Source organism: Scylla paramamosain, chromosome 10 (genome assembly GCF_035594125.1).
Source record: "Scylla paramamosain isolate STU-SP2022 chromosome 10, ASM3559412v1, whole genome shotgun sequence".
Lineage (NCBI taxonomy): Eukaryota > Metazoa > Arthropoda > Malacostraca > Decapoda > Portunidae > Scylla > Scylla paramamosain.
Genome location: NC_087160.1, coordinates 23057842 through 23082582, shown reverse-complemented (window position 1 = coordinate 23082582; position 24741 = coordinate 23057842). Strand labels below are relative to the sequence as shown.

At 40.6% G+C, this 24741-nt stretch overlaps 2 protein-coding genes across 3 annotated transcripts in view; both read left to right on the top strand.

Moving 5' to 3' along the window:
- Window positions 1-2203: 2203 nt before the first annotated feature.
- LOC135104538 (cilia- and flagella-associated protein 251-like) lies at window positions 2204-8612 on the top strand. The gene is made up of 4 exons (XM_064012112.1): window positions 2204-2270; window positions 6034-6167; window positions 6674-8549; window positions 8587-8612. Exons 1-4 carry the CDS (start codon window positions 2204-2206, stop codon window positions 8610-8612), a joined length of 2103 nt encoding a protein of 700 aa, XP_063868182.1.
- A 903-nt stretch (window positions 8613-9515) lies between these two features.
- LOC135104386 (titin-like) overlaps window positions 9516-24741 on the top strand; it is a 47258-nt gene continuing 32032 nt past the window's right edge. For both annotated transcript variants that reach the window (XM_064011771.1, XM_064011770.1), the window contains exon 1: window positions 9516-24741. This exon is cut by the window's right edge and continues 19940 nt beyond it. In XM_064011771.1, coding sequence (XP_063867841.1) covers window positions 9641-24741 — 15101 coding nt within the window. In that variant the 5' untranslated portion in view covers window positions 9516-9640.

Sequence of the window (24741 nt, the reverse complement as noted above, 5' to 3'; positions counted from 1 at the left end):
ACATATCTCACAGCAATCACTCACTCCAGCATGGTCAGTCATTTCCTTAGTCTGCTTACCACCACCCTTAACACCATTGATCACTGAAGTAGTGTTGACTGTTTACTTTGCCTGTAATGTGGATAAAAGATTCATAAAACCAGTGTTGTCTTGTGAAAATTCATGAGTGACACACAACAATAATTTCAATCACTCTCCCTTGGAGCAACCACATGAGCACTGAGTGATGGTGTAGGTATTGTGGCAGGAAAGCAAGGGACTCTGTGATGACATGTAGGCAGAACAGTCTCATTTTGATGCTCATTCACTCTCATTCATCATACGTCTTTTGTCATAAGTTTGTCTCAAGTAACACTACCTGGAAGTCTGAACAAACTTTTGTTGAAGGGTGTAGACAATACAAATTAGCCACAGAGGCAATAATTTAATTATTGACATTTGACATATGTCAAAACAGCAACTGTAAACGTGAAACAACGGAATAAGGTATATTTTGTAATTTTAATTTGCTTTTAGTTCTAATTTTATTTGAGTGTATGTATTCCAGTGTACAAGAACTGGCTCATAGGTAAGCAACAAGTGACCTGTGCTAGTTTACTGGGAGCATTTTTATTGAGAGCCCAGAACACATTGCAGGGCACACTTGTGAAGACTTGGCTTTGGGATCCTATGCCATGGCCTACCCAGGTCTCCCTAAATCCTTCCTTGCTGTGATCATTGAATTTGGAAAGGCCCATGTTTAATCTGCAGAATTTATTATTATTATTATTATTATTATTATTATTATTATTATTATTATTATTATTATTATTATTATTGTTATTATTATTATTATTATTATTAATGGGAGAGGAGGTGAGAGAAACTCACATCCCAACACCTGTGTTTCTCTCATTATTATTATTATTATTATTATTATTATTATTATTATTATTATTATTTATTTATTTATTTATTTATTTATTTATTTATTTATTTATTTATGAAGAATTAGAACCAAAGTAAACTATAGCTGAATGCATACATGTGTAGTGATAAGATAGTTAAGGTCAACTAAAACTCACTGAGGTGTTTGTGATAATCTTGGCCAAATTGGTAAAGTGTCAGACTCTTGTTTACTGTTACTGTGAATATCCCATTAGGGTTTCATTGCCTGGTGATAGCTTCTCATGCCTAATTTATCTTTTCTTCAAATTGACTTCTCTCGGTTTCCCAAATGCTACAAGATAGGGACATTATACATGATAAAATAAAACTGATTGATTGATTTTAATGCCCCCCAAAAATATGTACATAATAGCAAACAATACATTTTATAAAATTACTTGGCACACTAGTATGTGTCGGCTAAGCTGTTGCCCTTAAGCTGACACGTAGTTAACAGTATTTAATTATTTACTAAATTATCATAAATTTCAAACAGTTTAATTGTTTGGTCACTTTCAAGGGTAAATACATAATTAATGCCCAGTTATTACACACAATCTAGTATGTATACATTTCTATACAATCTAGTATGTATGCATTTCTATGCAAACACATTCACAACGCTATGTACACACACACACACACACACACACACACACACACACACACACACACACACACACACACACACACACACACACACACACACACACACACACACACTCACTCACTCACTCACTCACTCACTATATGCATAAAATACATACATGCATCTATATTTACACTGTCACATATATAACAGTGTTCTATTAAAGAGCTAATGGTTATTGTTATCTTCCTCAGTTTATTGATTTAGCTTTGTCAAATGTCAAGTTTTGAGTTAGTTGTTTAAAGCCATCATATTGTATAGCCATGCCCATTACAAAACTTGATCTAAGGGCAAATGCACCACTCATTCTGTTCAAACCTGAGACACTGCAACTCAGGTTTTTAATGTTCTTCACATTTAACTGCCAGCTGTTAGCATTCTACAGAGGCCTGAGAACCCTCAGAGAGATTGGTCTCTTCATCGTGCAAAGCTTAAACCAAACATGCACAAACACCCCATCTCTTTGCTCAAGAGGAACAGTTATTGCTCACTGCCTATGAAAATTCCTTTGTAACCAGGGCTCAAGTTCTCTACTGAGCTACATTAGTTAGCACAGAAGCTGGAAAGATTTAGGATAACATAGCAGTAATTGAAGCATGATAACTGATTGTGGTTGGTTGGTGTGCCATGGACCAAGTAGCCATAAGATATAAAAGGATGAAGGGCAGCATTGTGATATTCCTGGAAACATCAGGTACAGAGTATAAGATATTGTAGTGCATATTTTGGTATGATATACCATATTTAGTTCTAGTAAAAGATGAGAAATTAGATAAGATTATTTTTCTTAATACCTGTAACCAGTTAAAGTAAATAATTTCATATGAAATCAGGATTTTTACACTGAGTCCGTGCCACATGATACCCACCTGCATGCAGTGGTGCACATTAGCAGTGGAGAAAAATTGACCTCCATTCCACCACAGTGAAGTACTGTACATCATGTATGAAACCATAGGCTTTTATTTTATATATATATATATATATATATATATATATATATATATATATATATATATATATATATATATATATATATATATATATATATATATATATATATCATTTTATTTTTTTTTTATTTATTTATTTTTTTTCAGTTTGGCATTTGTTAATTTTAGAGCTCAAATTATTTCACTGGGTATGGGATCTAAAGATTACCTGGATTACTTAGCCTATCTGTACATTTAACATGTGTTGATATCCTTGCTGTACAGTTCCCACTATCACTGTTTTCTCAAATGCAATGCATCATGGCAGTGGGTATTTCTGTATTTCGAACTAAGGTACAGTTATGTGACACTATTTATTACATTGAAGAAGGGAAGCTTCAGAATTAAAAAATGGAAGCCAGTGGGAAGTGAAATATGTTTATTCAGTGAAAAGGCAGCAAGTCTTTGATCCCTCTGAAGTCTCTGGATATTTTATGAGTAGGAAATGCATATTTTTGCAAGTTTTGAAAAGAAAAACATATAACTGTTCAGACAAGGAAATGATACCCACATGGTTTTTCTGCATAAGGAATGTGTACTAAGGAGTGGCGGCTTAGGTCACTGTGAGGATGAGAGGGTCTGTGTAGGGCTTCTGGGAGTAAATGCAAGGTATGGCTGCAGGTACTCAGACTGGTTACATCAGTTACTCGCTGTTGCTTGAAAACGTGGAACTGAATGGATACGTAACTGCTGGACTTATTTACTTTCTTATTTTTAACATACATGGCATATGATATATGTGCTGCACTGTAATGCTTGTGCCAATGAAGTGTTCTATCAAAGCCTTTTGTGAAAGTAACTAGCAAGGATCACTCAGCACAACAAAAAATTGCTGTCAAATTAAGAATAATAAAATGGTTTTAATTCTTAATTTGATGAAAGTTAAAGATTTGGACAGTAACATTTATGCATGATTTCTGGTTTTGGTCATGTAAGGTTTGCTACACCACAGATGAAGCATGTTGAATACTGAACATTCTCTGAACCCTCTTAAGAAAGAGCAAAAATATTTTAGTTTCTTTGAACATAATACATTTATATTTAATATACTGCATATATTGATCATTGCATTCAGTCATAGGGTTCAGCTCTGGGGAGAGTGAGGATTGTTCTCCTTTGTTTCTATAAGCCCTTTAGGTCTCCCTTCCCCCAAGTCAGACTCACCAAAATGTCCAGAGGCTCAAGATTCTTAGCCACTCAGGCAGAGGTGTCAGTCATGTTGTACCAGTGGTGTGTGTGTGTGTCTTAGAGTCTACTTGGGATTTTGTATAAAGAGTGAGAATTAGTTTGGAAGGATCAGAGTGGATAAACCTTATTGCATATGCTAGTGTGAGGCAGTGTCAAATGTGCCTGGTGTTGTGTATAGTAATGTCAAACGTATCAGGTCTTGAGCCAATGCTATGAGCTACTATTGCCAAAGTACATTATAGCAGTTGTTGTGGTGGTCATAAGGTCACTTATAGAATAACTTTTAGTCATCATAGATTATATTTTTCTCTGTTGCTATTAGCATATATATAGCTATCTACAATTCCTTATTTTTATGAGTTGCTGTCAGTACTTGTTTAAGAATCTCATCTCTAGGTAGAGATAAGCTTTGTGGGGGTGGCCTGGAATAGATTGACAGCTGACACAGATGGTGGAGAAGGTTGGGGAGGTCATTGTTGTACAGTGGGATCATAGAGGTGCCTGCTGCTGTTGCTGTTGCAGCTGCTGATGATGATAATGATGATGTCATGAAAGCTGACACAAAAGTCAGTCTTGAAGCTCTCAGGCTTATCAATTATGGGTCCCTCTCACCCTGACTTGTATTCCTGATAAACATAATCACAACACTAAGTAATTGACAAAGATAGCTTTGAGTGTGTCTCAGATCAGAAACAGAAACAGTTACACTATTCATAAGTATTAACAGGTTGTGTGCTCTGGAATAGTCTGTTTCCTGTCACTCATCTGTTTCATGTGGGACAATTTGGTCATCTTAGAAATTAATTCATTCTGCATCTTGAAATTATTAACCATAATCTTTTCATCCTTGATCCTTGTCCATCACTGCCTAAGGGTAGTGATGGAAGGCTAAAATCAAAATATAGAATATATTTTCTTTCTTTCTTTCTTTCTTTCTTTTCTTTTATTATTATTGATAAAACAAACCTGTGCATGCCATATGGTGCTAGAATATATAACCAGCGCCTTGCACCTTCACATATGCTTACAATAACATCCATTGTATTAAGCTTCTTAGTTGACCTACATTGTTCTTGACCTGCAGCAAGTGAAAGTGATGGGGGAAAGAGGTGGACAGGTTTTAGTGATTTTTTTCTTATAGTTACCTCTTTGGGAGGAATCCCAAGAAGTAATTAGGAATGAAAATAACTAGGCATAGTGTAATAGCTGATCTGTAACACACCCCTGCCTCCTGCCCCTTTTCAGCAGAGCAGCTGATTGGTGCACTCACACTGTTCTTACCAATTGCCAAAATTTTCATATTTAAGATATTTTCAATCACTTTATCAGTTAACCTTGCAACAGCTATTTTTTTTTTCAAATATCAATGGAAAAACAATAACATCAAACTATTAACCCTTCAGAAAATCTTTTGGAAAGAAATAAACATATACTGGTAATTTTTTTGACAATTGGCACACACCATATCTCCTGTAGCAGTTCCACTGAGCACCCACCTCCTCTTTATTATTATTATTGATATTTTTTTGTATTTTTTTCATTTGATGCACAATTTTCAAAAGATTAATACTTTGATATATATAAAAAAAAGTCACATTTAAAAGTCATCTCAAGGTAAAGTTAACTGATAAATTGATTGAAAATATCCTATATGTTTACTAAAGAAAATCTGAAGTAGTAAGAACTTTATGCAAGCACCAGTCAGCCATCCTGTCACAAAGAGGTAGGAGGCAGGGGCACATCTACAAAATCAGCTTTGCTTGCATTGACTGTAGGTAGACATGTATAATGGTAAGCTGCATGGATTGGTGTAAGTATAGCATTTGTTGGAGACAGAAGGTGAACAGTAGTACTTACTCTCTCATAATAGCACATGAAGGCAGAATCTCACTTTGAAATAAGAAATATACAAAGTATAACACCTAAGCCTATTGTAATTGTACCTGTTTCTAGTGAATTTTTTTTTTACATTGCCATGATCCTATGTTTTTTTATTTGATGGTGTCATTAGCAGTTAGTCTTGTTGTGATAATAGAGTTAGCATACCTAGAGGCCCTGAGTTGAGTGTTGTTATATGGCCTCTGTCTGTGATGGTGATCCATGCTACGCACAAGGGGAAGGAGGGGAGCAGTGCATGTGTGTGTGTGTGTGTGTGTGTGTGTATGTAAGTGTCAGTATGTATTTGATTACATATGAACAGAAAGATTTTTAAGATAAGCTTTGATTACCTAGAAATTTTGCATAGCAAGCTTAATACTTTATTTTATTTGTCCACAGATCCCGTTTCCAAAGGTGTAACAGTTCTTGCCTACCCCAGCAATGACAAGGATATACTGTCATTTCCCAATAACGCACAGGTGCTAGTGTATAGCAAGGAGGCTGGCAGTCGAAGGGATCTTTGGGGAGTTGAGGTTAGTTTTGAGATCAAAGCTTCATAAATAAAAGAGTAATACTTATTGTCATCACTGAATAATGTGGTTGGGCCCTGCTACATACTGTTCATAAACATGTCACTTCTTCCTGCTGTCTTTTGGCATAATGTGCAGCATGCCAAAGTAGTAGGAAAAAATTTAGTCTTAATAAATGTGACATTAGCTATAGTTAAAACTTGATAATGTTAGATACAGTGAACAGAAAAACAAAATAATGTATCTAATGGTGTATGACATACATAGATAGATAATAAATTTATCTCTTGACTGTTAAGTGTTAAGTGTTCATTATGTTATGAAATTTAATATTGCGATGTAATAAAAAATAAAGTTATTTAGCTGGTCAAAAGATATTGTGATTAAATTGTTATGTATTGAGGAATAGTTTGTAAATTGTAAATTGATAAGTGCAATTGAATTTTTGTAGTGTTGAGTTATAATTTATAAGTTGTCAGTGATTCTTCATCTTACATTTGTCTTTTCAGATCAAAGGAAGGCGAGGATATGCACCTTTGAAATACATCCGCGAACACAGGATCTTTAAATCAAAACTTGACTATGAGGTGCCAACAGAACCTTATATGGGAAAAAGTGATGGAGGACTTAACAAAGATAACCCTTCTGAAGAGTCACCCAACCAGGAGTCCAAGGCTAATGAGGAAACTGTCACCGAGTTTACTGAAAATCCGAAAGTCGCCATAACTGCTGAGGATGTGGAGTACAACAACTTGCCTCCAGCAGCCCCAACAGAGGAACACCTTCAGAGTGAAGAAGCCACAAGTCATACCTCTCCTCCAAACCTAAGTCTGGAATCTGAAGATGCTAGTCAACCTGACAGTAATGAAGGCAGTACTACAGAAACCAGTAGAACTCCTCAGGAAGAAGAGAAGGAAGTGGTGAAGGAGGTGGAAAAAGATGATGAAGAGACAGTGGAGGAGGAGGAGGAGGAGCAGGAGGACAGCCAAGAAGAAAAGGAACCCCAAGAATTTCAGGAGAGTGAGAATACTGAAGGTGAAATAATAGATAATGATAAACATGATGAAGTGACAGATGCCAATAACATTGACAATCCTCCAGAAGAGGAGGAGGAGGAGAAGGAAGAAGAGGAAGAAGAAAAAGATATCCTTGAGAAAGAGGAAGTAATCCCCAATGCTAGTGACAGTGTGCTAATTGAACCTAGTGAGCCACCACTGGAACTAGAACCTGAATCTCCCCTGCCATTAAATCCAAATGAACTTAAGGAAGAGGCAGATGATGTCAAAGAATCTGAGAGCCTCATCACTTTAGAACCGTCATCAGTCTCCTTTGAAGTGATTGATGGTACTACTTTATATTTTGATGAAGATATCAGCACTGCCACCACCACTTCGAAGGACTCCCAAACATCAGAACTTCCTTCAGCTTCTCTTGTGTTAGGTGATGCTTCTACAACAGTACCTATTCCTGCATTGTTGCATCATTCAACTCCCACCAGTCCACCAAAGGATGCAGAAGTTGAGGACCCCAAGTTGACAAACCCAGAGATTGACCAAAATCAAGCAGCAGACTCTGTGCCCATGCCAGACACAGAGGAGAGTATCACTAATGAGCCAGAGACTACTTCTGAAACCATGGAATTGCCAGCCTCCACCACTGATGGTGAAATGGTCACTGAAGCAGGTTTACATCTCAGTGAAGAAGAAAGCACATCCATGGCAGAGGAGACAGTGCCACCATTGGAAGATGGTGATGAAGGATTTTCTGAGGAGATGGACATTGATTACGTTGATTCTCTCCCTGAAGACAGAGAAGCAGTTCTGACAACAGAGGAACCAGAGAATGAATTTGGTGCTCCTAAAGTGGAAACGATTATCGAAAGTACCGATATTCCGACAGAGAAACCTGTTGAAAGTGAGGGTTTCTTTGCATCTTGGTTTGGCAGCTCAGAAACTGCAGATCTTCCAGAGGCAGAAACTCCAGAGACTCCTGATCCAAGTGAATCAGAAGCTCCTTTGGATGACGTGGAAGTAGAAGCCACAGCCTCTGAGGACACTAAAAAATCACAAGTCAGTGGTGGTGGAGGAACAACTTCTCACAGTGCTGATTTGCTTCCAGATGATATTCCTGTCCCTGTAGATGAAAGTGAAAGTGCCAATACTGATGCTCAAGTTCTACATGTCACAGAAGATGTAGATGAGAATGTCCCTAGCTCCTCTCAGTCCAATCTTTCATCAGTAGAGAGCAGTTCTTCAGCTACACCTGACAAGGAGCCATCATCTGATGTGCTCCCTCCCATACCAAATAATGCCTCCTCAACAGACTTGGGTCAAAATGCCAGTGACACAGCAGAGGGTAGTGAAGAGGATGCAGGTGGTTATCTAGGTATGGAGGATTTAGAGCTTTTTGATGTTCAACACAGTGTGGATGCTAATGATAACACTGTAGTGGAACAGACAGGTAGTTTGAGGGATAATTTTCATTTAGCAGCAGAACCTCTACCACTTGAAGACAAAGGCAAGGCAATCAGACAACATGACAGTAGTTATAATTCTGTTGATAACATGAAGTTGAAAGCAATACATGATCTAGAATTAGAGAAGGAAAGCAGTGTTGTTCATAGTAGAGTGGGTTTTGCATCACGTGAAGTTGATAACTCAGATACCATTGTCTCTACTACTTCAGATACAAATGATGTAATTTACTATGATGATGATGATGTCTATAATGACTCTCAAGACACACATGAACACATAAATACTAATGACGGTTTACAGAGTCTATCAACTGGTATGCCACTTGATAGCTTACTTGAGAAAAAGGAATTTGCTAGATCCGGTCAGTATAGTGCAGATGGTAGTAGCTGGCTTGATAACCTGGAAGTTGAAAGTACTAGTAGCTCCAACTTTGAGTTTGATAATGCCAGCAAATTTTTGGACACTAAAGCAACTACAAGTGTACTTGATGCTGAAAATGACACAAAACTATTAGCAAGTGCTAACATTGTAGATCATGCTTTTGTTCAGCAGACTTCTAATGAGGGTAGTGATGAGAATGTTGCTAATGGTAATGTTGAGAAAGAGAGTGGTGCCAGACCAGTAGAGGCAGATGTAGATAAGATCCCAGCATATATAGACAGAATAGATGTTGAAACCATATTGAGTAGTACAGAACCTATCTCTTATTCCACTTCTGGAGTAGAAAACCCTCCCACTTCCTTCTCAGGTGATGGAGGGAAAGAGCCTGGACCCAGTACTGCTCGACCAATGTATGCTGAGCCTGAGCCCACAACCCAAAGCTACACAGATGCTAGTGTAGACCCTGATGAATTGGCTCGTCTTGCAGGTGAGTTGAAAGCTAAAGCATTTGCTGTTGACTTGCTTAGTCTTACTGGCTTGATATCAAATGATACTGACCATTTTATTTGTGCACATTTTAGGACAAATGATTCATTTCTAAAATTATTAGCTCGAACTATGGTAGAGTATAATACAGGGAGACGCAATTTTAATACTGTTATACGTCTTGTTGAAAAACTTTTTGATGATGTTGACAGTACATCTGGTACATTAAGCTATTTTGAAGAGAAGCTTGAAGAGTTGTCAATGAGTAATTCCAGAAAAAATGTGTCTGATTCAGTAAGTTCCAGCAATGATAACATTTTAACAACTAAAGATGATTTAAATAAGATTACTAAGTCACATGATGAAGTTGATTCAGGAGTAAATAAAGATTTCACAGAAGGGAGCATAATCAATGTTACTGTGAGGTCTACTCTTGTAAGTGGAGATGAAACTAAGAATTTGCTAGGAGGTTTAGAGGTTCAAGAGGTGGACGAAGATAAATCCTTGACCAAAATTGAAACACAATCTACAGGTAAAGATGCCTTGCAAAAAATGGGAGATGAAGGTGAGAGACAGTTTACAATGATTGAAGATATTAGTGAAGTCAAAGTTGAGAGTCATAATGTGGATAAAGATGAACAGATAGGTGAGGAATTGAATGGAGTTCACTGTGGGGGTGAAGCCAGAATAGTTCAGTCTGAGGGGGATGTGCTTGTGGAGTGTGAGATTAAGTCTGAGGTGGTTGAATCTGAGGTTAAGTCTGTTGTTGAGCCTCTATTGGAAACAAATGTTGAAGCTTTGATTAAACATGAGTCTGAGGTTCATTCAGTGGTTGACCTTGATGACAAATTTGTTAAACCTGTGATTGGGTTTGTATCCAAACATGAGTTGGAGTCTGTAGTGGAATTTAAGAGTGGGGCTTTGGCTAAACTAGAAGAAGAACATGAAGCTGATATAAAGTCTCTAGTTAAACTTGAGAACAAGCCTATTGTTGAATCAGATGCTAAATTTGTGGTTCAGTCTGAGTCTGCAGTTGAATCTGATTTAGAGTCTTTAATTAAATCTGTAATTGAACTTGATGTTGAATATGTGATGGAATCTAAGGTTGAGTCTGCTGTTGAATCTGGTGTGGAATGTGTGGGTGAACCAGATGAGCCTGTATTTGAACTTGACATTGTTCCTGAATCTGAACCTGTTATCAAGTTTATGGTAGAACATGAACTTGAGTCTGTGATTGAAGCTGATATTAAGTCAGTGGTTGAATTTGTTGCTGAACCCGAGTGTGATCTACTGATTGAACTTAATGAGTCTGTGGTTGAACCTGATATTATGTTTTCAGTTGTACCTGAAATAGAGTCTGTTGTTGAACATGATAAGGAGCTAATGGCTGAAATTGAGGTTGAATCTCTTGTAGAATTTGACGGTGAGCCTGTGATTAAACATGAGTTTGAGTCTGTGGTTGAACTTTATGATGAGCCTGTGGCTGAACTTGAGAATGAATCTGTGGTTGAACTTGAAGATGAATCTATGATTGAACATGAAATTGAATCTGTAGTTGAACTTGAGGATGAGTCTGCTGTGGAATCTGACATTGAATCTCTGGTTGAACAAAATAAGAAGTCTGTTACTGAACCTGAGGTTGAACTTGTGGTTAACTTTAAAGATAAACCTGTGGTTGAACGCCATGTTAGGTCTGTTTGTGAACTGAAGGTTGAGCCTATAATTGATTCTGAGGCTAAGCCCATGCTTGAACTTAAGGTTGAATCTATGGTTGAGCATGTTGTGGAACATGATATTGATCCTACGATTGAGAATCCAGTTGAAACCAAGACTTTGTATGTGATTGAGCCTGAGATTGAGTCTGTGGTTGAACCAGCATTTTGGCCTGGAGTTGAGTCTGTTGAGGAAAATGAAATTGAGTCTAGGATTGAATATGAAGTTCAGTCTGTAGTTGACCTTGATCTAATGATTGTGCTTGAGAATGTTGTTGAACCCCTGAACAAGTCTGTGGTTGAAACTGAAGTTAGGTCAGTTGTTGAACCTGACCTTTATGAATCTATGATTGAACATGAGGATGAGTCTGTGGATCAACTTGAGGGTGAGCCTGTGATTCAGTCTGATGTTAAATCTGTGGTTAAACCCAAAGTTGTAAATGCAGAACTTGATTTGATACCTGTGGTTGAACTTGAGGTAAAACCTATAATTGAATTTGAATATAGGATTGAAGCTGTAGTTGAAACTGTTTTGGGGGCTGTGGTTAAACCTGAAGGTGAGTCAGTGATAGTGATCAGCCATGGGGATGACCCTGTGATTAGACATGACCCTATGGGTGACCCTGAGACTGACTCTGTACTTGAATCCAAGAGTGAACCTGTGGTTGAACATGGCAATAAATCTGTGGTTGAATCTGAGGGTGAGCCTATGGTTGACCTTAAGAGTAAGCCTGCAGTTGAACCAGAGGATGAGTTTGTGGTTGAACCAGAGGATGAGCCTGTGGTTGAACTAGAGGGTGAGCCTGTGGTTGAACCAGAGGATGAGCCTGTGGTTGAACCAGAGGGTAAGTCTGTGGTTGAACCAGAGGGTAGGTCTGTGGTTGAACAAGAGGGTGAGTTTGTGGTTGAACCAGAGGGTGAGTTTGTGGTTGAACCAGAGGATGAGTCTGTAGTTGAACCAGAGGGTGATCCTATGGTTGAACAAGAAAATGAGCCTGTGGTTGAACAAGAGGGTGAGCCTGTGGTTGAGTCAGATAAGTCTGTAGTTGAACCTGAGGCTGAACCTTTGGTTGAACATGATAGACAGCCCATAGATGAACTTGAGAGTAAACTAGAGGATGAACCAATGGTTGAACCAGATAAGCCTGTAGTTAAACTTGAAGATGAGTCAGTGGTTGAACTTGAATTTGAGCATTTTGTTGAACCTGTGGATGAATCTGTGGTTGATCTTAAGGCTGAGCTTGTGATTGAAACTAAGAGTCATCCTGAGGTTGAGTCTGTAATGAAATCTGAGAGTGAGTCTGTTGTTGAACCTGAGGGTGAACCTATAGTTGAACCAGGATGTGAGCCTGTGGTTAAATCAGGGAATGGGTATATGGTTGAACCAGATGGTGAGCTGACAGTTGTGCCTATGGTTGAATCTGTGGATGAGCCTGTGGTTGAACCTGTTGTTGAACAGGACAAGTCAGCAGTAGAGCTTTTGTTTGAACCTGAGTATGATATTGAGAGTTGGCCAGTGGCTGTATCTGAGAGTGAACCAATACTTAAATGTGAGGCTGAACTTGTACTTGAACCTGAGGATGAGCCCATGGTTGAAGTTCAGAGTGATCCTATGGCTGAACCTGATATTGAGCCTGTGGTTGGAGCAGATGATGAGTCTGTTGTTGAACTTCAGTATGAGTCTTTGGTTGAACCTAAAGGTGAGCCTGTGGTTGAATCTTTGGTTAAATCTGAGAGTGGGCCAGTGTTTGAATCTGAGAGAGAGCCTGTGGTTGATTCTGAAGGTAAACTTGATTGTGGGCTTGTGGTTGAACTCAAGAATAAACCTTTTGTTGAACTTAAGGCAGAATCTCTTATTGAACCTGTGGGTGAGCCCTTGGTTGAACCTGAGGATAAAACTGTGGATGGATCTGAAAGTGAGCCTGTAATTGAACCCACAGTTGAACTTGTTAAAGCTAAGGATGAGCCCATGGTTGTATATGAAAGTGAGCCTGTGGCTGACCCTAATAATGAATCTGCGGATAAGCCTGTTGAACTTCAGGATGAGTTTGTGGTTGATCCTGTGAGTGAGTCTGCTGTTCAACCTGATAGTGAGCCTATGGCTGAACTTGAGGGTGAGGTTGTGACTGGACTTCAAGAAAAGTCTGTGGTTGAACCAGAGGATAAATCTTTTGTTGAAATTGAGGGAGAGTCTTATGTTGAATCTGTAGGTGAGTCTTTGCTTAAACTTGAAGATGAATATTTGGTTGAACCTGTCATAGAACCTGAGAGTCTGTCTGTGGTTGAACCTGACAGTGAGCATGTGATTGAACCTGAGAATGAACCTGTTGTTAAACCTGAGAGTGAGCATGGCATTAAACCTGAGGATGAGCATGTGGCTGGACCTACTAGTAAGCTTATGGTTGAACCAGGGGATAAACCTGTTGGTGAACCTGAGGGGGAGTCTGTGGTTGAACCTGTGGGTGAGCCCTTGGTTGAACTTGATAGTCAACCTGTGCTTCAACCTCACATTGAGCCAGTGGTTGATCTTGAAGATGAACCTGTTAGTGAAATGGAGAGTGAGTCTGTGGTTGAATCTGAGAGTGAGCCTCTGGTTAAACCTGAGGGTGAGTTTGTTGTTGAACCTGAAGATGAAGATGTGTTGAGATCTGAGGATAAACTTGTAGTTAAACCTGAGGTTGAGCCTGTAGTTAAATCTGGAGATGAGCCTATGGTTGAAGCTGAGGTTGAGCCTGTGGTTGAATGTATGGGTGAATCTGTTCTTGAGATTGAGTTTATAGTTCAAGCTAAGAGTGAGTCTGTAGTTGAGTCTGAGATTGAACTTATGGTTGAACATGGGGGTGAGTCTGTGGTTAAATCTAATGGTGAGCCTCTCATTGAGCCAAAGGATAAATATGTAGTTGAACTTGAGAGTGATCCTGTTGTTAAATCTGAGGATGAGTCTTTGGTTAAACCTGAAAGTGAGCCTGAGGTTGAACCTAGGAGTGTGTCCATGGTTGAATCTGAGCATGAACCTTTACTTGAAGCTGACAGTGAGCCTTTAGTTGAAACTGAGGTTGAACTTGTGGTTGAACCTGAGGATGAGCCTGTAGTTGAACCTGAGAGTGTGGTCATTGTTGAGTCTGATGGCAAGTCTCTTGCTGAACCAGAAGGAGAGTCAGTAGTTGAACCTGAGGGTATGGTTGCTGTTAGGTTTGATGGTGAACTTGTAGCTGAACCAGAGCATGAGTCTGTGGTTGAACTTGAGAATGAATCTAGGGTTAAATTTGAGAGTAAGTCTGTGGTTGAACTTGTGGATGAGTCTCAAGTTGAACTTCAGTTTGTGGACCAACTTGAAAGTGGGTTTCTGGTTGAGCTTGTTGGTGAACCTTTGGTTGAATGTTCTGTTATGTGTGTTGGGGACCTTAAAGTAGAATCTGAGATTAAACCTGTTCTGGAACTCAAGGTTGAACCTGTAGTTGAACCTGAGATTGAGACTGTAATTCAGCCAGACATGGATTCTCAGATTGAACTTGAGATTGATTCTTTAGTTGAACCAGAGTTTGTGGTTGAGCTTGTGGTTGAACATAAACTTGAGCCTGTGGTTGAACAAGAAGTTGAGGCTGTGATTAAACAAGAAGTTGAGTCTGTGGTTGAACAAGAGGTTGAGCCTGTGCTTGAAAAAGAAGTAGAACCTGTGGTTAAACAAGAGATTGAGCCTGTGGTTGAACAAGAGGTTGAGCCTGTGGTTGAACATGAGGTTGAGCCTGTGATTGAACAAGAGGTTGAGCCTGTGGTTGAACAAGAGGTTGAGACTGTGGTTGAACATGAGGTTGAGCCTGTGGTTGAACATGATATTGAGCCTGTGGTTGAACATGAGGTTGAGCCTGTGGTTGAACATGTGGTTGAGCCTGTGGTTGAGCCTGTGGTTGAACATGAGGTTGAGCCTCTGGTTGAACATGAGATTGAGCCTGTGGTTGAACATGAGGTTGAGTCTGTGGTTAAACAAGAGGTTGAGCCCATGGTTAAACAAGAGGTTGAGCCTGTGGTTGAACATGAGGTTCAGTCTGTGGTTGATCCTGTGGTTGAACATAAGGTTGAGCCTATGGTTGAACATAAGGTTGACCCTGTGGTTGAGCCTGTAGTTGAACATAAGGTTGAGCCTGTGGTTGAACAAGAGGTTCAGCTTGTGGTTGAACATGATGTTGAGTCCATTGTTGAACAAGAGGTTGAACCTGTCTTTGAACATAAGGTTGAGTCTGTGGTTGAGCCTGTGGTTAAACAAAAGGTTGAGCCTGTGGTTGAACATGAGATTGAACAAAAGTTCGAACCTGTGGTTGAACTTGAGGTTGGGTCTGTGGTTGAACATGAGGTTGAGCCTGTAGTTAAACAAGAGGTTGAGCCTATGATTGAACATGAGGCTGAGCCTGTGGTTGAACAAGAGGTTGATCCTATGGTTGAACATGAAGTTAAGTCTGTGGTTGAACAAGAGGTTGAACCTGTGGTAGAACATGAGATTGAGTCTGTGGTTGAACATGAGGTTGATCCTGTGGATGAACATGAGGTTGAGCCTGTGGTTGAGCCTGTGGTTGATCAAGAAGTTCAGCCTGTGGTTGAACATGAGGTTGAGCCTGTGGTTGAACATGAGGTTGAGCCTGTGGTTGATCAAGAGGTTCAGCCTGTGGTTGAACCTGTGGTTGAGTTTGTGGTTGAGCCTGTGATTGAACTTGGGGTTGAGCCAGTGGTTGAACAAGAGATTGTGCCTGTGGTTGAACAAGAGGTTGTGCCTGTAGTTGAACAAGAGGCTGGGCCAGTTGTTCAACAAGAGGTTGATCCTATGGTTGAACATGAGGTTAAGTCTATGGTTGAGCCTTTGCTTGGACATGAGGTTATCTCTGAGGTTGAACATGAGTCTCAAATTGAACTTCAGTTTGTGGAACAACTTGAAAGTGGGTTTCTAGTTGAGGTTGGTGAACCTTTGGTTGAATGTTCTGTTATGTGTGTTGGGGACCTTAAAGTAGAATCTGAGATTAAAACTGTTCTGGAACTCAAGGTTGACCCTGTAGTTGAACCTGAGATTGAGACTGTAATTCAGCCAGACATGGATTCTCAGATTGAACTTGAGATTGATTCTTTGGTTGAACCAGAGTTTGTGGTTGAGCCTGTGGTTGAGCAAGAAGTTGAGGCTGTGATTAAACAAGAACTTGAGCCTGTGGTTGAGTCTGTGGTTGAACAAGAGGTTGAGCCTGTGCTTGAAAAAGTAGAGCCTGTGGTTAAACACGAGATTGAGCCTGTGGTTGAACAAGAGGTTGAGCCTGTGATTGAACATGAGGTTGAGCCTGTGGTTGAACATGAGGTTGAGCCTGTGGTTGAACATGAGGTTGTGCCTGTGGTTGAACATGAGGTTGTGCCTGTGGTTGAACATGAGGTTGAGCCTGTGGTTGAACATGAGGTTGAGCCTGTGGTTGAACAGGAGGTTGAGCCTGTGATTGAACATGATGTTGAGCCTGTGGTTGAACATGAGGTTGAGCTTGTGGTTGAACATGAGGTTGTACCTGTGGTTGAACATGAGGTTGAGTCTGTGGTTGAACATGAGGTTGTACAAGAGGTAGAGCTTTTGGTTGAACATGAGGTTGAGCCTCTGGTTGAACATGAAGTTGAGCCCATGATTGAATATGAGGTTGAGCCTGTGGTTAAGCCTGTGGTTGAACATAAGGTTGAGCAGGAGGTTGAACCTATGGTTGAACAAGAGGTTGAGCCCATGGTTGAACAAGAGGTTGAGCCCATGGTTGAACAAGAGGTTGGGCTTGTTGTTGATCAAGAGGTTGAGCCTGTCGTTGATCAAGAGGTTGAGCCTGTGGTTGAGTTTGTGGTTGAGCCTGTGGTTGAACAAGAGATTGAGCCTGTTGTTGAACAAGAGGTTGAGCCTGTGGTTGAACATGTGGGTGGACCTCTGGTTCAACAAGAGGTTGTTCATGTGGTTGAACATGAGTTTAAGTCTGTGGTTGAGCCTGTGGTTGAGCAAGAGGTAGAACCTGTGGTTGAACATGAGGTTGAGCCTGTGGTTGAACTTAAGGTTGAGCCTGTTGTTGAACAAGAGGTTGAACATGTTGTTGAATCTGTGGTTGAGTTTGTGGTTGAGCCCGTGGTTGAACTTGAGGTTGAGCCTTTGGTTGAACAAGAGGTTGAGCCTGTGGTTGAACGAGAGGTTGAGCCTGTGGTTAAGCCTTTGGTTGAACAAGAGGTTGAGCCTGTGGTTGAACATAAGGTTGAGGCTGTGGTTCAACATGAGGTTGAGCCTTTGGGTGAACATGAGGTTGAATTTGTGGTTGAACACAAGGTTGAACCTGTGGTTGAACATGAGGTTGAGCTTGTGGTTCAAAATGAGGTTGATCTTGTTGTTGAACACAAGGTTGAGCCTCTGGTTGAACAAGAGGTTGAGGCTGTGGTTGAACATGAGGTTGAGCCTGTGGTTGAACAAGAGGTTGAGCCTGTGGTTGAACATGAGGTTGAGCCTGTGGTTGAACATGTGGTTGAGCCTTTGGGTGAACATGAGGTTGAGCCTGTGGTTGAACATGAGGTTGAGCCTGTGGTTGAACATGTGGTTGAGCCTTTGGGTGAACATGAGGTTGAGCCTGTGGTTGAACACAAGGTTGAACCTGTGGTTGAACATGAGGTTGAGCTTGTTTTTGAACTCAAGGTTGAGCCTGTGGTTAAACAAGAGGTTGAGACTGTGGTTGAACATGAGGTTGAGCCTGTGGTTGAACATGATGTTGAGCCTGTGGTTGAACATGATGTTGAGCCTGTGGTTGAACATGAAGTTGAGCCTGTGGTTGAACATGAGGTTGTGCCTGTGGTTGAACATGAGGTTGAGCCTGTGGTTGAACATGAGGTTGAGCCTGTGGTTGAACATGAAGTTGAGCCTGTGGTTGAACATGTGGTTCCACCTGTGGTTGAACATGAGGTTGAGCCTGTGGTTGAACAAGAGGTTGAACCTGTGGTTGAGCCTGTTGTTGAATACAAGGTTGAGCCTGTGGTTGTGCTTGAGGTTGAGTTTGTGGTTGAACAAGAGATTAAGCCTGTGGTTGAACATGTGGTCAGTCTTTTTGGTGAAAAAGAAGTTGAGCCTGTAGTTGAACATGATGTTGTGCCTGTTAGTGAACAAGAGGTTGAGCCTGTGATTGAACATGATGTTGAGCCTGTGGTTGAACATGATGTTGAGCCTGTGGTTGAACATGAGGTTGAGCCTGTGGTTGAACATGAGGTTGAGCCTGTGGTTGAACATGAGGTTGAGCCTGTGGTTGAACATGAGGCTGAGCCTTTGGTTGAATATGAGGTTGAACTTGATGCTGAGTCTGTGGTTGAACATATTGGGTCTGAAATTGAACTAGAGAGTAAGCTTGTGGTTGAACCTGATATTGAGTCCTTTGTTGAATCTGAAATTGGATCTTTGATTAAACCTAAGATTAAGCTTGAAGGTGAGTCTGAAAATGAATCTGTGGTTGACTTCAAAGACAAATCTGTGATTGAAACTGATGTTAAACCTGAGAGTGAACCCAAGCTTGAGTATGTGGTTGGACTTCAGGATGAATTGGTGGTTAATTTGGAAGTAGGATTTGACATACATGAAAGAAAGAATATTGCTGGAAAAGATATTAGTTATGAATCCATGGCAATGGCTGAAAAATATTTTTATCCACTATGCAATATTAATTCCTCAAATTACATAGATCTGGATCCTATATATACTATAAGAGTAAATTTAAATTCCTCTAAAACTTTTGAGAATTTCAATGACACTGTTGACTATGTAGAAAGACTAATGGGGTCAACACATGAGTGTCAAGAGGTGCACATTGTAAAAAAGTCTTTACTTGGGGTGTCTTATTATCAGGTAGTGATTGGTCAGTCTCCTACAAAGCTTTATGACTGTAAAGTGTTTAGTATGGAGGAAAAAGGGCAACTCTATGATAGTCATTCTGCAGCTGAAAGTTCCAAGAAGGGAAACTTGGAAGAAGTAACTTTAGAGCTTGCATCTGAGTTGAGGGATAGAAATTCTATGAAGCAAATAGAAAATTTTGATTCTGCATTTATTACAGGAAGTCATGACCCCAGAATGGAGAGTTCCTTTTCAGCTAAGTTTATAACAGACACTGGAAGTAATGTTAAAAGTCTTGATGCTTCACTATTTGAAGATGAAGTTTTTTATTTTGGAGGAGAGGGTGTTACCACTAGCAGTGTTGAGTCTCTCTCCGATGTATTTTCAGTTGATGTTACTGCTTTACTTGGAGATGTTAGAAATACTGGGGATGTTACAGAAACTGAAACCATAAAAATTCTTGAGTCTGATAATATTGATGAAGCAAATGTTGAGTACAGGCAAATATATGGCACACAGAATGCAGAAAATGTAAATGTTGAAATTGCAGGGACTACTGATATAGATCTTAAGGGTGATGCTTATATTGAGGGGTCTGCTGATGCTGTTAATGTTGATATGTTAAGTTTTTTTGGAAGTCAGGAAACAGATAGTGATGACAGCATTGATATGGACAGAGTTGAATCTTTTGTTGAAAGTCAGAAAACAGATAGAGATGATAGCATTGATATGGACAGAGTTGAATCTTTTGTTGAAAGTGTTACTGATGTTTGGGAAGCTGACATGGGCAGTGAACAGTCTTCTATTAGTAATATTGAGTCTGATGTTGACATTATTGATTTAGGGCCTTACAAAATGCTTGTTAGAGATAATGCCAAAAATGATAACAGTTTTGATTCATTTTTGCCAAGCAGTGTAGAAATTGATGTCAACACTGTAAAAGAATGTAAGACTGGTAAGACTAGAAAATCATTGGCTTGTAATGATTTTCCAGAGTCAGTGAAGCATGATGCAGCAGCTCTTTCAACATCAGAGAGTAAGATAGAGAAATTAGACCCTGTAGTTAATGTTGTAGAGTACAATGAAGTGCTTGAGAATAACATTGAAATTAAACCAGTTTCTCAGCAAGTAACTCTGCAGGAGGCACAAACAGTATTGAATCACAGTATGGTAGCACCAGGGATGGTAATGGGAATATCATCAGAAAGTATTGAGGGAATTTTGAAACATAACTATGATACCTCAGTACATATAGCTAGGGCTATACCATCAGCACTTGATGAGGAATTATTGGCACCTGAAAGTGAAGAGGGATTAGAAGCAAAAAATGAAGATGCAATAAGATCTGGAGGTGAGCTGAAATCATTATCTGATACCAAAGGACATTTAACAGCAGAAGAAATGGAGGTAATATTCCCTCCTCATGAGAATCTGCTAACACCCTTAGTTGAAGATGTATTAGCTTCTCTGAATGAGAAGCTGCTCTCATCTGATGCTGAGGTGGTACTAGCACCAGAAGTTGAGCTACTGGAATCCACAAATGAGTTGCCACAAGAAGTTAAGGAGAGATCAGTACCAGAATTTGAGGAGTCACTGGTATCTGCAGTTGTGAAAAGATTATTACCTGAAGTTCAGGATAAAAAGATTGAGAAGTCACATATATCCGAAAATGAGGGGACCTTGTTGCCTGGAGTTCTGAATATACATATGTTTGAAGTCAAGGAAAGATTGTTGCCTGAAATTGAGGAAACGTTAGTGCCTGAACTTGTGGAAGTATTGGTTCCAGAAATTAAGGAGAACTGGGACTCTAAAACTGAGATTAGAGTGGTACCAGAAGTTCAGGAGACATTTGTTCCTGGAGTTGATGAGATACTGGTATCAGAAGTTCAAGAGACACCAATCTCTGATATTGAGAAGACTTTGGTGTCTGCATTTCAGGAGACATTGTTGCCAGAAGTTATGGAGACTCCTGTTTCTGAAGTTCAGGAGACACTGATGTCCAAAGTTCAGGAGACACTAGTGTCTAAGGATGACAAAACTTTGACACCTGAAGCCAAAGAGGTATCGTTATTTGAAGTTGAGGAGATAATACCTGAAGTTAAAATGACACTAGTATCTGAAGTTGAGGAAACACTAGCTCTGGAAGTTGCAAAGACTTTAACACATGAATTAAAGGAGACACTGGTGCCTGAAGTTAAGGAGACCTTAACACCTGAAGTTAAAGAGACTCTGGTTGAGGAGATACTGGAACCTGAAGTTGCAGGGCCTTTAACACCAATAGTTAAAGACACTTCAGTTGGTGAAGTTGAAGAGATACTGGTAACTTTAATATCCAAAATTGAAGAGACTATGGTGCCTCAAGTTAAGGAGACACATGTACTTGGAGTTAAAGAGGCTTGGGTGTCAGAATTTGGGGAGATTTTAGCACCTGAAGTTAAACAGACACTAGTGCAAGAAATTAAGGAAACAATGGTGTCTGAAGTTGACATAGGGCTGTTGCCTGAAGCTGAGGAAAATCTAGTGCCTGAAGAGACTTTTGTGTATGAAGTTGAGACATTTTTACCAGATTTTGAGGAGATTTTGATACCTGAAGTTGAGGTGACTTTTGCACTTGAAGTTGATGAGTCTTTAACACCTGAAGTTGAGCAGACAATAATGCATGAAATTAAGGAATCACTGGTGCATGAAGTTGAGACAGGTCTACTGCCAGAAGTTGAGGAGACTTTTACAACTGAAGTTGAGAAGAATCTGGTGCCTGAGGAAGCTTTTATGTATGAGGTTGAGATGCTATTGTCTGATGTTGAGGAGACACAGGTGCCTGAAGCTGAGCAGACATGGGTGTCTGAAGCCGAAGAGACACTGGTGCCTGAAGTTGAGGAGACACTGGTGCCTGAAGTTGAGGAGACACTGGTGTCTGAAGTTGAGGAGACACTGGTGCCTGAAGTTGAGGAGACAATGGTGTCTGAAGTTGAGGAGTCAATGGTGTCTGAAGTTGAGGAGTCAATGGTGTCTGAAGTTGAGGAGTCAATGATGTCTGAAGTTGAGGAGATACTGGTGTCTGAAGTTGAGGAAACACTGGTGCCTGAGGTTGAGGAGACAATAGTGCCTGAGGTTGAGGAGATGTTGGTGCCTGAAGTTGAAGAGATACTGGTGTCTGAAGTCGAGGAGACACTGCTGTCTGAAGTTGAGGGGATACTGGTGTCTGAAATTGAGGAGACACTGGTGTTTGAATTTGAGGGGACACTGGTATCTGAGGCTGAAGAGACACTGGTGTCTGAAGTTGAGGAGACACTAGTGCCTGAAGTTGAGGATATTCTGGTGTTTGAAGTTGAGGAGACACTGGTGTCTGAAGTTGAGAAGACACTAGTGCCTGAAGTCGAGGAGACACTAGTGCCTGAAGACAAGGAGATTCTGGTGTCTGAAGTTGAGGAGACACTGGTGCCTGATGTTGAGAAGACACTGGTGCCTGATGTTGAGGAGACACTGGTGCCTGTAGAGACTTTTTTGTATGAAGTTGAGATACTGTTGCCTGAAGCTGAGGAGACACTGGTGGCTGAAGTTGAGGAGACACTGGTGCCTGAAGTTGAGGAGACACTGGTGCCTGAAATTGAGGAAAAGCTGGTGTCTGATGCTGAGGAGACACTGGTTCCTGAAGTTGAGGAGACACTGGTGTCTCAAGTTGAGGAGACACTGGTGTCTCAAGTTGAGGAGACATTTGTGTCTGAAGCTGAAGAGACACTGGTGTCTGAAGTTGAGGAGACACTGGTGCCTGAAGTTGAGGAGACACTTGTGACACTGATGCCTGAAGGTAAGGAGATGCTGGTGCCTGAAGTTGAGGAGACACTTGTGCCTGAAGTTGAGGAGATGCTGGTGCCTGAAGTTGAGGAGACACTGGTGTCTGAAGTTGAGGAGACACTGGTGCCTGAAGTTGAGAAGTTGCTGCCTGAAGTTGAGGAGACGCTGGTGTCTGAAGCCGAGGAGACACTGGTGTCTGAAGTTGAGGAGACGCTGGTGTCTGAAGCCGAGGAGACACTGGTGCCCGAAGTTGAGGAGATGCTGGTGTCTAAAGCCGAGGAGACACTGGTGTCTGAAGTTGAGGAGACACTGGTGACACTGGTGCCTGAAGTTGAAAAGATGCTGGTGTCTGAAGACGAGGAGACACTGGTGCTTGAACCCAAGGAGACACTGGTACCTGAAGTTGAGAAGGTGCTGGTGTCTGAAGTTGAGGAGACACTGGTGTCTGAAGTTGAGGAGACACTGGTGTCTGAAGCTAAGGAGACACTGATGTCTGAGGTTGAGGAGACACTGGTGCCTGAAGTTGAAGAGATGCTGGTGCCTGAAGTTGAGGAGACACTGGTGCCTGAAGTTGAGGAGACACTGGTGCTTGAAGTTGAGATGCTGGTGTTTGAAGCTGAGGAGACACTGGTGCCTGAAATTGAGGAGACACTTGTACCTGAAGTTGAGAAGGTGCTGGTGTCTGAAGTTGAGGAGACACTCATGTGTGAAGCCAAAGAGACACTGGTGCCTGAAGTTGAAGAGACACTGGTGCCTGAAGTTGAGGAGACACTGGTGCCTGTAGAGACTTTTTTGTATGAAGTTGAGATACTATTGCCTGAAGCTGAGGAAACACTAGTGCCTGATGTTGAGGGGACACCATTGTTTGAAAATGAGGAGACTTCAACACCTGAAGTTAAGGAGACACTGTTGCCTGAAATTGGAGAGATTCTGGTGTCTGAAGTAGTTGAGGTGACATTGGCTCATGAAGTTGAAGACTCATTGGCACTAGAAATTAAGGAACTGTTGATTCCTGAAATTAAGGAGACACCAACAAAAGTTGAGGAAGCATTGGTACCAGAAACTGATGATGCACTTTTGAGTGTAGTTGAAGAAGCACTGGTGTCTGAAGTTGAAAAGGTGATGGTGCATGAAGTTGAGGAGACCATAGATTCTAGAGTTGGTGAAATTCTGGTGCATGAAGTTCAGGAGACACTGGTATCTAAAACTGAGGTCACTGTCTTGTCAGAAGTTCAAGAAACACTGATGCATGAAACTGATGAGACTGTAGTATCCGAAGTTCAAAAGTCATTGGTGCCTGAAATATATGAGACTGTGGTATCTGAAATTCAGGATACAATGGTATCTGAAATTAAGAAGATAATCTTGTCTCAGGATGAGGGGACTCTGTTAACCAAGGACAAAGAGGCACAGGTAACTGAAATTAAGAAGATGGCAATACCTGAAGTTGAGATGACATTGATACCTGCAGTTGAGACAGTAATGCCTGAACTTGAGATCATAACATTAAGAATTGAGGAGACACTGGTGCCTGAAGTGGTGGATGTGCTTGTTCCAGAAACAGAGGAGGTGCTGGTATCTCAAATTGAGGAATCGGGAGATGAGATAATAATTCCTGAAAATGAGGAGACACTGGTGCTGAAAGTTGAAGAGACACTGGTGCATGGATTTGAGAAGACATTGGATCCTGAAATTGAAAAGGTAATGGAGCTTGAAGTTGGAGAAATACTGGAGAGGACTATAATGCCTGAAGCTGAGGAGGATCCTGAAATTGAAAAGGTAATGGAGCTTGAAGTTGGAGAAATACTGGAGAGGACTTTAACACCTGAAGCTGAGGAGGTTCGGATGGTAGAAGTTGTAGAGTCTTT

Bases quoted from the DNA above. Each gene is read 5' to 3' on its own strand.
- LOC135104538 (XM_064012112.1), top strand. From the start codon at position 2,204: ATGGACCAAGTAGCCATAAGATATAAAAGGATGAAGGGCAGCATTGTG. The intron at 2,271-6,033 runs GTACAGAGTATA...ATTTGTCCACAG, and splicing joins GATATTCCTGGAAACATCAG to ATCCCGTTTCCAAAGGTGTA. The intron at 8,550-8,586 runs GTATGGAGGATT...TGTTCAACACAG, and splicing joins GGATGCAGGTGGTTATCTAG to TGTGGATGCTAATGATAACA.